The sequence below is a fragment of the Anarhichas minor genome, unplaced genomic scaffold (genome assembly GCF_050575085.1).
Source record: "Anarhichas minor isolate MPS153535 unplaced genomic scaffold, ASM5057508v1 ptg000024l, whole genome shotgun sequence".
Taxonomy (NCBI): domain Eukaryota; kingdom Metazoa; phylum Chordata; class Actinopteri; order Perciformes; family Anarhichadidae; genus Anarhichas; species Anarhichas minor.
Genome location: NW_027466470.1, coordinates 10,938,074 through 10,953,613, shown reverse-complemented (window position 1 = coordinate 10,953,613; position 15,540 = coordinate 10,938,074). Strand labels below are relative to the sequence as shown.

At 41.7% G+C, this 15,540-nt stretch overlaps 1 protein-coding gene across 1 annotated transcript; it reads left to right on the top strand.

Annotated features, from left to right (window-relative positions):
• The first annotated feature begins 349 nt into the window (after positions 1 to 349).
• Positions 350 to 13,057, top strand: scp2a (sterol carrier protein 2a). The gene is made up of 16 exons (XM_076098311.1): positions 350 to 513; positions 1,497 to 1,554; positions 1,679 to 1,750; positions 1,892 to 2,023; positions 2,240 to 2,304; positions 2,988 to 3,114; positions 3,242 to 3,305; positions 3,412 to 3,498; positions 3,647 to 3,797; positions 4,182 to 4,329; positions 4,923 to 5,030; positions 7,581 to 7,734; positions 8,014 to 8,110; positions 8,647 to 8,776; positions 10,667 to 10,746; positions 12,460 to 13,057. Exons 1-16 carry the CDS (start codon positions 463 to 465, stop codon positions 12,553 to 12,555), a joined length of 1,620 nt encoding a protein of 539 aa, XP_075954426.1. The 5' UTR covers positions 350 to 462; the 3' UTR covers positions 12,556 to 13,057.
• Positions 13,058 to 15,540: the final 2,483 nt, after the last annotated feature.

Below are 15,540 nucleotides of genomic sequence, written 5' to 3'. Positions count from 1 at the left end.
AAGGCAATAACTCCTCAGGTCAGCCACATTTTACACAACACTTAAGCATTTAACATTAAAGTATTTAACAGGGACAAATGGGTGCTTAAAATATTACTAAATATTTTACATTTACTCAGCTTCTCTATAGTACACCAGCCTCAAGTAGTATAATATGTTCAAGTGTCGATGAAAAAATGACAAAAACTGGTTGGTAAATCAAATCACACCTGCTTATTTACACAAAATCTATGCAATCCAAAAACTGCAATTATAATAAAGTTATGTAATAAGATTTAAAAGATGAGCACTTTTTATCTTAACTCTCTCCAGCATGAGAGAAAGGTTTTTTTCTTTTCTTTCCGAGTGCTGCCTCAGCTTGGACACAGACGATCTTTGCTTTATAACCAGAGTCAGCGGCGCTGCTCTCTGCTCCTCACAGACCTGCCTGTCTCAGTGTGGACCAGCTGAACAGAACCAACCATGGCACCTGCAAAGAACAGGGTGTTTGTCGTCGGTGTGGGCATGACCAAGGTAATGTTGACATTATTAGTTAGTATTCTTATTGTCTCGGTAGTACGACATTGATGTCCCCATGAGACTTGAGGCTAGCATAGTTTGCTCCAGATTGCAATGCTCCTTTTTAAAAACGTCTTTTGTTGCAGTGAGTCAACAAGTCAACGTGTAATGAACTTGTAACTGTGCTCATATTGTTTCAACAAGTGTCCACGATACGTGTCACACCTGACACTACACATTGTAAACATCAGCTAGCATTAGCTAAGTTAGCCCGAACAAGGTAACATTGTTGCAGTTTAGGTTTGTGTTTAACGCTAGTGTTAAACTTGTTGGTTTTCTGAAGATATGTAGCAATAGGTCTGGGTTGACTGCTGAACGTACTCATTTTGAGTCCATAGTTCATGGCCAACAGTTGCAAACTGTGCAAAGGGTCATCTCCTCACACATGACCCGCCCTACTCTACATCTGATTGGCTTAACCGACAGTACTAGCCAATCAGATGTAGAGTAGGGCGGGTCATGACTTCACCGCCCCCCCCCCCCCGTAGGAAAACTGTAAAATGAAACATTGATTATAATTCAAAATGCTTTGATGTACAAATACATCAAAGCATTATACAAATAAGTTGTATAAGACAACATCTTTGTATTATTCTGCTGCAGATGTCTATTCATTAAACAATGCTGTATAACAAAGAATAGCAGCAAATCTTTTTATTTTTAAAAGGCCAGACTTGGAGCATGTTTGGCATTTGTTTTGATAATGACTAAATAGTTGCTTATGTTTCAGCTCTATTTTCAAGTCAAGTTCATCACAACCTTTTTATAATTACAGCTTGATTAGTGTGACTCACTGAAGTTTCATCTAATGTAATTTCACGGTAACAATAACATTGAATGTTTAAGTCATCCTCTACTTGAGAACAGGACAACAGATGTGAATGCATGTGTTGATTGACTCTCACCGTCTGTCACACTTTTCTGTGCTTTTGCTGCAGTTTGAAAAGCCTGGAGCCCGAGGCGACTATGATTATCCTGACATGGCCAAGGAAGCAGGTGCTTATCTTTAGGATTATGGACGTTGTTCAGTCACTCAAAGGATACCATATCTGAATATCTGTGAAATGGATCTTGATGCATAACAAGTGTTTTATTACTGTATGTCTTCATCCTATTTTAGGTCAAAATGCTCTAGCAGATGCAGGAGTCCCGTATTCTGCCATTGAACAAGCCTGTGTAGGATATGTCTATGGTAAAATAAGATTGTTATTGTTTACTTTTTGCATGTTTTCCACTGAAATATTGAAGTGCCTCTCGTATTGTAATTACCTTCGTAAAACAAACAGTCAAACAAATCAGGAATAACATCTTCTCTCTGATCTCATTCCCTCAGGGGACTCCACATGTGGGCAGAGGGCCATTTACCACAGCCTTGGCCTGACCGGGATCCCCATCATCAACGTCAACAATAACTGCTCCACAGGCTCCACTGCTCTCTTCATGGCTCGCCAGCTGGTTAAGGGAGGTGAGCAGAGCAGGACGCCTTGAAAGTGATAAACCACCCAAAATCTATACTTTTAATAAGGAGGCTCACACGGTTTCAGTGGAGTCTAATGATGACACAACAGAGAAAAGTATTGCAATATCCATAGAAACTTCAATAACGACTTCTGCAGATTAAATCCATTATCTGTTATTGAACTGAAACTGTTAACTCTGCACTTCCCATCTCCTTTTGCAGGTCTTGCCGACTGTGTGCTGGCCCTCGGGTTTGAGAAGATGGAGAGGGGCTCTTTGTCCTCAAAGGTATAAAAAAAAAACTGTACGCTTTGTTGTTGTTGTTGTTTTATTGGATGTAGAGGAGATGGACAAAATAACACGTCGCATTATCTTACAGTCCACCATCCAGGTGTTGTTCTAATTGTGTAGTTTTTGCGAGCAGCAGAGAATATCAGCTGATCTCCGCACTCGTCCTCAGAGGGATACAGCTCATTGATATATAATTTAAAAAATGTATCACAGCAGACTCAACAAATTAGCGTGGCTGCACTTTATTGATGAAGAGATAATGCGTGTCTGCCTCAGTGTTCATGAACTACTTATTGCTATTGAGTGAATTCATGTTACAGGGGAGCAGAGGGGATCGAGTGGTGGATATAATAAAGAGATCTGCCTTTTTAAAAAGCAAACTTCAAACACAAAAAGGCTGAGCATTCAAAATTAATTTGACTTGTCACCAAAACATAAAAACGATGGAAATATATCGGTATATATTATCAACAAAACAAGCACTGATATGTTATATGCCATTCCAGATGTGTTGGCTCATTCCAGATGTTTATGGCTTTTTTGTTTTCTGAACATTCTGGAAATTCTAGCTTGTTGGTGTATAAATGCCAATTCACCAGATTATACCATAATTCTCGCCTTAAAATGTTTTTTTATTTTTTTACAAGGTGAAATGTAATTTAAGAAATTCCTGCTTCTAGTTTATGGACAGGACCAATCCAATGGACAAGCACATGGAGGTGATGATCAACCGCTACGGGATGGTGGCAGCTCCAGCAGCCGCACAGATGTTCGGTAACGCTGGCAGGGAGCACATGGAGAAATATGGTACACGCTACAAGAAAAAATCACACGGTCCAACATGTGACAGTGATGGATGTATCTTGCATTGAGGTCATGGTTTTACTATATCATTTACAGTGAATGTTTGTGTCAATGTTTAAATCTCCTCCAGGCACAAAACCGGAACACTTTGCCAAAATTGCCTGGAAAAACCACAAGCATTCCACCAACAACCCGTAAGAAAGGGTTCCCTTTAAAGAATCGCTTCAAAATATCCTTGAATTTATACTTTATTCAAGTGTGTGTGTGTGTGTGTGAATATGTGTGTCTACATTCATGCAGGAATTCCCAGTTCCAGGATGAGTACAGCTTGGAGCAGGTGATTAACTCCCGGAAGGTGTTTGACTTCCTTACTCTGCTGCAGTGTTGGTAAGAGCTCCGTCGATTTACAGTTGGTGTCCGTCATATCTTGAAAATCCATTGATCGCCCGGCCTCGAGTGTAACTGCCAGGACAGGGGTTCTATGTATTTGATCAAAGGCAATTGTCAGCTCGTCCCGCTCTGCTTCTCTCGTCAGCCCGACGTCAGATGGTGCCGGAGCAGCAGTTTTGGCCAGCGAAGCCTTCGTCAGGAAACACCGTCTGGAGAAGCAGGCAGTGGAGATTGTGGCCCAAGAGATGGTGACTGACCTCGCCTCCACGTTTGAAGAAAACAGCTGCATTAAGATGGTATGGAAGTGTCTCATGACAACACACTGTCTCTGTAATATTCTCCCCTTGTATGGATCTACATTAAACTGAATATTTAAAGGTTGATAGTGCTTTGTTAGGTGGATGACAAATTTCTCCAAATAATGGAGAGATACTTGCCAACTTTATTGCATTTGCACTATTCAACTAAAGTATTTTTAAAAGTGAAAGGGCTCCCTAATCTTTGAACCAAATCATATCAATTTGACTATTCAATAGTCTAAATCTAAGTACGGCTCAAAGTTGACGTGTTTTTTTCAATACACATATGAAAAAAATCCTGAAACAGAACAGACCATTTTCACGTTCACGTTGTGCTAGGCTACATTCCTGCTAATTAACGAATCAAACATTTCTGTTCAGGTGGGATATGACATGTCTCGGTCGGCTGCCAAAAAGTGTTATGAAGCTGCAGGTCTGAAGCCCAGTGACGTGGATGTGGTTGAGCTGCACGACTGCTTCTCAGCCAATGAGCTCATCACGTATGAGGCTCTGGGGCTCTGTCCAGAGGGTAAGACGTGCAGCGGATGAAAAAAAACCCCTCATATTGTTTAATGAGCTTTATTGACATAGCAAATGAGTCACTGCATAGAGAGTTGGAGTCAACTCAGCTCAGCTTCCCTCACTGACCCTATAATATGTACATGTATTGTACACTTTGATACTTGCACACTCACAAGGTCCTGTCTTTGACTGCAGAGATGTGTTGGCTTGTCCTATGCAATGTTAAATTAGATAAAGTTGAATCTCTCAGGCATGAAGGAGCCTTCCTGGGGTTTAGAGGTAGACAACTTTATGTTTGTAGTATTTCTTATTTATGTTTAGGAACTTAATATTTGATTTCCCTTTCTTACATCTTCCTTATCAAAAAGACACGAACAAATGAAATATTCTGAAATAGTTTGCTCTCATCTTTTGTCTTCACTTGAAATTAAAAATTTTTTAACTAATAAATCACATTTCTTCATTACTATATACAGACAAAGGTCTGTTTGTTGATAATACCATGCATGTACTTATGATATCATATTAGCATGTCAGAATATAATGCTGTGAACTTCACGCTGTTCTGTTCTGTGATCGTCTCGTGTTTTTCACAACCAGGTAAAGCAGGAGAGCTGATTGACAGAGGGGACAACACGTATGGAGGCCAGTTTGTGGTCAACCCCAGTGGAGGTCTAATCTCTAAAGGACATCCTCTGGGTGCCACAGGTAGGTCAAGCCTCTGCCTCTTGATGAAAGCCTCTTGTCATATAGGAGGACAAAGCACACAATTAACACTATATTGATCCCTTAAAGGGATCAATATATTATTATTATATTATTCTATTGTATATATTGTGCATTTTTTAATACTTATTATTTTTGGTTACTCTGCTACTTTGCTTCTTGGTGTGTCTTGCTGCTGTAACATACAAATTTCCCCCTGGGGATGAATAAAGTACATATCTATCTATCTATCTATCTATCTCTATCTAATAAATTAAATACATTTTTTTTTTTTTTTTTAAAACAATACATAATCCAGCCTGGTCAGGAGTGAAAATGCCAGGTCGGGGGTCTAAAAGCGTTTGCAGCTAATGTTTATTTCTGACTTGTTTGGAGCAGCGGATGAATGGGATTTGCCACACTGTACACAAGATATAAATAATTGTGTTTATCATGATGTGCATGCTGGTGTAAATATTCAGACTTTGCCAAACAACACTCCACAGTGGCCGCTAGGTGGCATGTGTCACATAGTGATGAGCACCTTGTAACTGGGTAAGCCTGCATGTGAGAGGGCAGCAGACTGAGGCTCTGGCAAGCCTCCGCTGTAATCTCTCATGTCGAACTCTAAACGGTGCAGCTGACTCTGCAGGTCCAACATTTATCATGCCCATACTGTTTAATATTAGACATAGCTTTGTGTGCACTCAAACATACACACACTGATGGGTGAACGTTTGTCGTATTCTCTGTCATTCATTTCAAACAGATCATGAGATTTGTCCCTTTTCTTTGATTTATTTTCTGTATTGTGTTTATTTTTCTTTCTCTCTATTTCCCCCCCCTCCTTTCCTCGCACCTCATGATCTCAAGCGTCACTCCCACTCCCTCATTATTTTTGCATTGACTTTTCCCGTTCATCTCATCAATACTCCCTCTACCTCCTGGGTCACTCTCCCGGTGTTCGAGTGCCCCGGTCGGCGCTAAAGCTCCGTCTGATCTGCGGTGTTGCTCCTAATCTTCATTGTCACCTCTCACCTCGGGCGCAGCACTGTGAGCAGAAATAGAGACGGCTAATTCACTCACTCGTGCAAAGAGCCCCACCTCAGGAAGAAGAGATGTTTACGTGTTGAACTGACATCCAGAGACATGTGTGTATGTCGTAAATGACCACGTATTCCCCTTCAGAGTTCAATAAGCTGAAAGGGCTTGTGATCATCAAACGTGCACTTGTGATTTTCTCTCTTTAGAAGGAGACGATTTCTGAACGTTCCTTTTTCATTATGTATAAACAACATCTAAGGCGATATCCAGAGGCTCTTTATTTGGTTAAGTCAGCCTGCAATACATTTTCCAATTAGCATTTAGAGAAAATTGCTCTGACACCAACAAGTCCTCGTGGAGAAGATTAGGAGAGTGCTGCAGGATGTAAGAGACGCACCGTGAAGAAGTCTTAACCCGTAAGCCCTTTAGCTTAATGGCATAATCGAGAAATGCGAAAGCTCATTACGGAGAAGGGATGAAATACTTAGCTGTAACGCTAGCGCAGGAGCTATCCCTGCCGAGATTAAGGAGTCATTACCACCCCTCTGTGAAGATATTGTGTTTAACACTCCGCCTCTTTGTTATGGCACTGGTATGAGTGTTCTGCTACTGACTAGACATTTTAAGTTCAATATTTTGTATTTACATTGGATCCAATGACTGTGTGATGGGAACTAGGACGCTTGTAGTGGCAAACGCACAACCTCTAACTCTGCACTTCCCCTCAGCTCCACAGAGAATTTTAGCGTCCGTCAGCAGCTCATTGTGTTGGTTTTGGAGTCGGCAAATTGACTCTTCACTCTCACTTCTCTCTTTAACAGTGTTAACAGTTAACTGGTGAACAAAGTGGAGCATTTAGCTGTCTAAAAGAGACCGATTTGTGACGGCTAAATGACACCGAAAAGAGAGCTGAAAGGAGTTTGAAATTGTCGGCGACTAGTAACACCACTCTAAATTAATGCAAATTTTGCCTTGTGTCTGCCGGATGTGTAACTAAGCAACTGTTTACCCCTTTTAGCTTCATATGGTTTCTGCTGCACTCGAGTTGTCAAAACACCAGCGACTAAAAATAAATGTGTTTCATGACACTAGTGCAGTGGCCGTACAAAACATGGCTGTAAGGAATGGGCCGAATGCTTGACCTGTGGTGCTGCTACTTGCACCTCTCTCGAGAACCGCACGTATAAACAAGACCCACAGACGGGCCGACCCCCCCCCCCCACAGACGGGCCGACCCACAGACAGAGAGAGCTTGCTTGCTTGCTTTAATAGTCATATAGTAAATTTGAGGGGCTTTTTGTTTTTGTTCTGTCCAACAAATACACCTGTTATTTGTTGTCTTTCTCACTTTGTTTGATGTACCTCTCTCTCAGTTGGGGACGTGTGATGATACATTTTCAGCCATTTACAGCTTCAATAACCACACATTCCATTGGCAGCCTACACCACATCTCCCCGTACGAGTCGCGTCACCCTCGTTTCCTTCTCTGCCTCCTCGTCCTCTCTTAGGTCTGGCCCAGTGTGCAGAGCTGTGCTGGCAGCTCCGAGGGCAGGCGGACAGGAGACAGGTCCCGGGGGCTAAAGTGGCCTTGCAACACAACATTGGCTTAGGAGGCGCTGTCGTTGTCGCTCTCTACAGGCTGGGATTCCCTCAGGAGTCCAGGTGAGGAAGTAGTTTCTAGTTTAGATTCTTTATGTAGCATTTATTTTATTAGCAATCGATTTTTGCAGTCTCAAAAAGACAGATGATCTGCTGATTAATACGCCAGAGGCATTAATGCATGGGATATCCGTTTCTATATTCTGTAACAATTACAGCTCTTCTCTTTGTCATCTGGGCTCTCGATACACTACATTTCTTTATCCACCGTTTCTATTCTGTAATATAACATCTAGACTGAAATTTGTACAGCCTCACATTTTTTTTACCTGCTTTCCACAGTTCCCACGTAGGTGCGGTGCCCACCAGCTCAGCCAGCGGTCTGGAGGGGTTTAAAGCATACCCTGTCTTCAAAGAGATAGAAAAGCGTCTACAGCAGGTATACCGGCACACTGTCACCAACAACATCCACCTCACATCTTAAGCTAAAGCAACACGTGTTCTTATTAGTTTTAACTTTACTCGCTACTGCTTCTCGTTCTGCATGTTCAACCCTCGCTCACTTTGCAATGTTCGGTTGAGTAATCGGTGTGCTGCTCACTGGGGGATTATTAGAATCTGTGGCTCCGAACAAATGCAAGAGAGTTCAGTGTGATTAGTTGCGCAAGTGTTGGTCACATTTCTCAAGAGCTGACATGATTTCAGGTGACTATCGGGACGTTCTTGCCCAGAATAGCTCGGGTTGTTTGAAGAAGTTCCTTCCACAATTTGACCACTGAAGGAATCTAAAATAGTTCTGCAGCATTGGGCGACTGTGTCCACAGAATATTTTAGAGATTGTTTTTTGGCAGAGACGCACTTTTTCTTTCTGTGAAAATTCAGTCGTAAGAGGCATGATCATTTGACCCAAGTAGCAAATACATCTCGCCTACAACTACTGCGTGTCAAATCTAACGCCTTCTGAACTCCCTGCAGGACGGAGAGCAGCTTGTCAAGAAGATCGGCGGAGTGTTTGCCTTTAAAGTGAAGGATGGACCAGATGGGAAAGAGGGGACTTGGGTTGTCGATGTGAAAAATGGCAAAGGTTCTGTCACCACTGACCCAGGTGTGTATCTCAAATAGTTTCCATCCCCTCAGATAAATCCTGGTTTAAAAAAAAAACTTTAAATTGAGAAACTCTTCACCTTTTTGGGGGGTTAAGATGTGAGAGGTTGCTTTGGTTCTCTGGCTGTAGTTGCAATTCTAGTAATTTATAAGTCTAGTAAAACTCACAAGTGAAGCAATCAAAGCAGTTGACATTTTCAGCACAGTCATTATCACAACAATTATCTTTTAAATGTCTTCTTTGGATTTAAATACTGATGAAGCTGCTGCAAAGGATATCAAAACATGAAACTAATTAAAAACGTGTAACTCAGGAAAAAGAGCAACGCACACAAACGCACACAAAGCACAATCTTTTTTTTTTCCATTTTTCTGATGCTTTCAGCATTTTGATATATTGTCAATACGCCAGAGGCAGAAGTCATGCGTGTTATACACACACACACACACACACACACACACACACACACACACTCGCCCAGAAATAGCCCCCTTGGCTGTTTTCATTAGGCTGCCTCATCTTGTGAGGCTCTCTGGATCCAAACCATTATTTCTGAGGCTACCATTGACAAAGACAAAGAAACTTCTGGGAATCTTTTAAATGCTCCACCACAATACATCCTTGTTCTTTTTTCTTTTGCCTGTATGGTATGAAAGCACTACATGTGTACTTGGAAACTAAGAGATGATCTATTCTAGTCACTTTTGAAAGAAGAAATAACACAATCACCACAAATGAAAAGAAAATGAAATACACTCTTGCTCAATTTGCTGTTCCGGCTACAGCCTTACTTGTTCTGGTATGACCAGTAGAAACTATTCTCTCTTCCTAATGTTACACTACAGTTTATAACATATCACAGACGAAAATGATCACAAAAGAAAAACAGGAAGTATACACGCTGGCATCATCATTAGGGTACCTCAAGTACACAGGAAAATGTACACGGTCTCACTTTAAAGTGTTTTTTGTCGAGAAGTAAAATAACAATGTAGTGCATGACATCCAGAGAACTGGAAGGGCACTTGGAGAGTGAGTGCAGACCTCAGAGGCTGTTTACATAAGAGAAAATCAGGTGTGTATTTGCCCCCGGATTTGGATCTCCCATGGACCATTGCTGCACCCTGCCTAGTTGTTCTGTAATGCTGCTGACAAACCAACAAGCAAAACCAATAACGTAACCGCGTTGGCGGAGGTAACTATAACCTGAATCTGCAGCTCCCCTCTGGCTCATTGATTCGCTGTCTGACCCACAACTTCAATGTTTGTGTTGCTGTTGACATTTATGACACATACATTTTTTGGACTGTTCGACTGAGAGGATTGCTCAGAACAATAAGCAATTCATAACACAAACGTACACACAGTTTCTGCAGTAAAAAACCAGTGTTCTCCTGATTCCACTTTTTGATGCCACATGTGTATTGATACATCAACATGATGCCTGAGGCAGGAATCATGCCTATTTCAGCGATAATGGTTGTATGCTGCCTCTTTGACAGGCTGAGGGGTTGATTCAGACGGCTTGTTCCAGAAAGCCTCGGAACAATTTTCAGAATGCTTTTTGGATTGTTGCTTCAGTGGAAGAAACTGCATTGGACCTGTGTGCTTTTACACAAATGGAAGTTCCATCCAAATGCCAAGTGTATTCTTAAGTGCTTTCTATTTCGAGCATTGCCATAATGGTGACTAACATTCGCCACTCGTGGCTCTCTTCTTAGCACATAGCGGTTATTTTTCCTTAGTGTGTGTGTGTGTGTGTGTGTGTCTATATAAGGAACAGTAAATATGCATTTGTTTCTGTGTGCGGGAATTTTTATATTATAATGCATTTGATAAATGTTGGTAGTGAGCCACGGTGAAAAAGCCTCTTAATTATCTTTCTTTTAGGTAAAAAGGCGGACTGCACCTTATCCATGAGTGACGCGGATCTTATGGAACTGATGACAGGAAGGTTGAATCCACAAACGGTATGTAGTGCTACATTAACCGCATCTATCTGTACTCGCATGGTGACGCTTATAAGGTTCACAAAATCATTTCATAAATATGAGTAATACAATAATGTAAATATACAGGATCGATTTACGAACAATTGACAACATCCATCAAATTTAATAGTAGTTTTTTCAAGTAATGCTGAAATCGCCCATCGGCTATCCTCCACGTCTGTGCTTGGTTAGTTTGCTTTCACACCATAAACAAACTGCACCACAGTCCAGTTGGGAAGGGGACCTTGGTCCAGATGTTCAGTCCAGTTGTTCAGTTTCATTGACTGCTTTCACACCAAACAAAGTGATGGAACTAAACACCATAAAACTAAACAAAAAAAAGCACCAGAGTTTGTTTTCACCAACCCAAACAGGTTGTGTGTGAAAGCACCCTGAATGCCTCTGATTTGTGTTTTAACACACTACTATATTAAATCCATAAGACAAGTCCTACAATGCTCTCGGTCCTGGTGCAGGTTTTTTGAGCAGCCGAACCCATCTGTTGTCTCTTCCCATTGACGTATATTTATTTTCACTAAGAGCTGTCTGTTGCGTGTCATGCGCTAAATACATCCCGGTCTGCCGCCCGTTAACCAACTTAATCCATTTGAATGGTTTCTGTATGGACACGTTTCCATTTAGTCAGTCAGCGCACTTCTTAAAGCAACAAAAGTCAGAGCTGTGAATTGTCATTACCAGTGTGTAGATGTTAATTGCGCTGGCCTCCCCGTCAGCTCTGGGAAATATGATCAACACTGCTGTGAATATTTTAGCAAATTGCGAATTTTGTCTGAAGCGTTCCTGCCAGCGCAGCTGCATCCAGCGGGCAATTAGAAAGCACACAGACTGAGGTGTAGAGGTTGTTATGCAACTCTCTACAGCCTCTGAGCACCAAGAGCACCAAAGCCAGAGGCCTCTATAGTTTTAGGGAACGAATAAACAGGTTCAAACGTTTACCACACAGCCGGTGTTAACGGAATAGAGAGGGGGAGTTTATTCAACATAATGAGTTGTGGTAGATTTCCGAGTGATATCTAGAGGCTCAGAGCTGCGAGCTTCTGAGTCTGAATGTAGTCTCTCTTTTTTTAAAAAGGCGAGCTGTGTTCCGTTTAGCCGGACATCCAGAGGCCTCAAGACAAAACGAATCATTTACCTGAGCTCACCGCTCATTGGGTCATGTTCCATGATCTTAAAAAGAAAAGGCTGCATTTGATAGAACAACATAGATGGGAATGCGCCGGTGGGTGGTAATACCTGTTTCGACATCTCTGCCCGCAGCGACCTTCTCTCGTAGGCTTGTGTGCTCCAGCAGTCCACCTTTTTGTCTGAGAAGACAGACTGCAGAATTTGAGATGTGTATTTTAAAGATTAGTCTCAGCCCTCTGCTAAGTGTTACCGAGCAGAACAAGCTGCCGTAGCCTGGTTGTAGTGCAGATGACTGAAACCTAAATTGTCTCAAGGGGAATTTGTTTAGGACAAAGAGCATGAAAGAATTTACCAACAGCTATGCATGTTAATCTAGCCAATACCCTTTCATAGTGGCTCACTTAAAAGCCTCTTTTCCAATATGTCAGTAGATTTGTGTTTGTCAAAAAAATGTCAGGTTTTCTTTTTCACCTCATGTTTTTATTAAAATTGCAATCTGATGAAGTTAGACATTCTAATCTTGATCCCTTTAACTCCTGTCTGCAGGCCTTCTTCAAAGGGAAGCTGAAGATCACTGGGAACATGGGCATCGCTATGAAGCTGCAGAACCTGCAGGTTACTCCGGGGAAGGCCAAGCTGTGAGACCCTAAGCTGGCGTTGTGTCCTCTGAGCAGCACTTCAAGGATTCCTCCCATTGCACTTTGCTAATCAACGAGCTCAAGGAAAACTTTCGTTTGATCTTGAGAGATCGATAAAGTTTTAATTCCAGCTGCTACTTTAAAATCGGAGCACACTCACTGCATAGAATATATATAGTTTTAAATATCCTGTTATGTTGTTAATCTACTTAACCTATCATCCTAAAGTCTGATATCATTTCTGAAGCATCCATCGTCTCTAATATGCTTATATGCAACATCAGTGCAAATTTTGAACATATGTGATGCTCCTCCACGTTTGCTTAATCATGTAGTCAAAACACGTAATGTGCCTCTGATTTCTCTCTATGAAATTAAGATTGTGGTTTGAAGCCATTTTTGGTCTCAACCATTTTGATAGATAATATGTATTTAATATACGTCTGTAAATGATAGCAATTATCTAATTAAAACAAATAAAATGAATCCTTTTCTGACAATAAAAACCTCTTAAGTTTTGTTTTCCTTCAAGTAAGGTTTATATATCTTCTTACTTAAAAAAACTACACCTCAGTGGCCTAAATAAATAATTAAATATGTGACACTCTTATTGTCCTTCTGTGCCAGTGCGTCACATTTCCAGCATATAAACTGGAGCATTTGTATGTTTATGACGTTAGGCTCGTTGGAGATGAGCCAGTCCCACGCAGAATCGATCACCGGCGATAGCCGCACAATTAGTTAGATTTGTGTCCGACTTGATCCCGACTCGCTCTGACGTCATGACCAAGTGCAGTCGACGATAACCTCACGAGATTGAGGCGGCCTCAGTTGCTCTCCACTGACTGCATGACACAGGGCATGATGGGGAAACTCCTGGCTGTCGCCAGATCAAAGAGCTGATCGGCTCTTAGAATTGACAACGAACACTACGTTTTGTAGAAAATCCCATTTTATGTAATTGTAATACTTAACGCTAGATGGTTGGCTATTAGTCTCATGTTATGAAATGAAGGTTTAATCTAAAAACATATCTTGTGTAATTGATCATAATAAAGCTTATTTATACAACACATATCAAGACGAGCAGCAAAGTGTTTCACAGGCAGACATAAAAGAACAAAGGATAGCATATAATGCAGATATACACAAGTTTCCAACACCCCCTGCTGCTGCCGCCTGCTGTCGTCCACTTTCCAGGCGAGGCGCAGCTCGTCTCAAACGAGCCTAATGTGTCAATGTTATGGATTTGTTATGTTCTGGTGTCTCTCTAATGACTTGACCTGCTGGTCTCATGTGCATTCAATCAAACCCGAGATGACTATAGGCCCACCTGTATAGTCACTCATTAAAGGGTACGTGTCTCCTCTTTCACTGAGGAAAGTCCAAATAGAAACATTTACAATCCAGACTCTAGTCTGAATCTCTTCGTTTTCTCAAAAAAGAGATCCTTCCCTCGCTGCGCTAGACTTTTCCACTGAGTACCGCACCAGAGATTAAGTCAAACAAAGGACCGTTTTTTTAACGTGCAACTCAACCCTTGCAAAACCACAGCTTGTAATACGGCCACGGTGCTTTTGTTTGTCTAAATCCTGCATCCAAATTAGAAAGTACTTGTTTTCAGCTCTGTTTAAAAGTAGAATTGTGTTACCCATATCAGCACTATCAGGCGTATACAGTTCTCTACTAATTCCCACTGGGTAGCATTCAAACAAAGGGATTTCATTTGTTTTTGTATCAGTCTTTCTCCATTTTCCCTCCATTTTTCTATTCATTTATCCCTCTTGGCCTCCCCCCTTTGCCCACTAAAGGGCACCCTCTGCCAGATCCAGCCTGCGTTCCTAATTGCTCCTATCCGGCCAACTCCCTTTAGCCCACTCCCCATCCCGTCCCTTTGCCAGGTGGCCAGCTGGTGATGTTCAGATGCCGCACAAGCTACATGGCTGGCCTGCCTCACTGACTATCAGCAGTGGGCTAATGGCTCTTTAGGAGATGTATTGTAACAAACACAGTGTGATGAGGTGAAGCGCACCGGTGTTAGCTGAGGATTCTCAGGCTTGGTTCGCCTTTAGTCAACTTTACCTCGGCTCAGCCTCGATCGAATATATAACCTCGGCTCCAAGTCTTTCTAATAAGTGAAGGTATATATTGGACCTTATTTGAGTGAGACCCATCAATACTACTAAGGCCCGGTCTTTGACATTTGTTCGTTGATTAAACTTCTGCATACAGTGTTGTAAATCAAAAAAAACATCCAAGTTCACCACCTGCCTATAACTACGTCTGAAAAGAAATCGATCCTGCATCTGTAAATATAACGGACGCTGTGATGTGGACTTTGGTGTCTTTCTTGCAGAAATCTAGTGAGTGCACAGAGCTGGACTGTGTCTAACGGCACATTGAACAGATTGGGGACATATAGTTAGATTTATACATTTGAGAGAAACAATTACATGCTCTGCCTTCTGACCTTTGGACACAGATGATTATATACAACCAAGGAAAAGTTAATTCCAACGTATTCTTAAGAGTTACGTTGTCATTACGGCCTTTACAACCTTCCCCCCCCCCCCCCCCCCCCCCCAAAGGTTATGGCTTTCCAAACCCTTTCATCTTCTCCAGCACTGGTGACACCAATACTACCAATTCCAATGACAGCCTTTTTGAGACATATTTTAAAAAAAGAAACCGATAACGAATACAAGCCTTTTGAATTTCAGGTAGAAGTGTGCATTAACGTGACTGTAATGCACTGCAGATGGCAGCTTCTAAACGCCAGAACATAAGACCACTGCACAGAAGATATTCATTCTCTTAAAGCGCGGCTGTCATGTTTATAATGGCACAGTGAATTTCCCATATATGTCCCTAAAATTGTCTTGAGTCAGTTGCTTTAAAAACACCATCATTGGACCTGATGGGATGCAAGCTGCTGGTCATACCAGACCAAGTATGGCTGTAGTAGCAAAACCCCTGAGTGCATTGCATT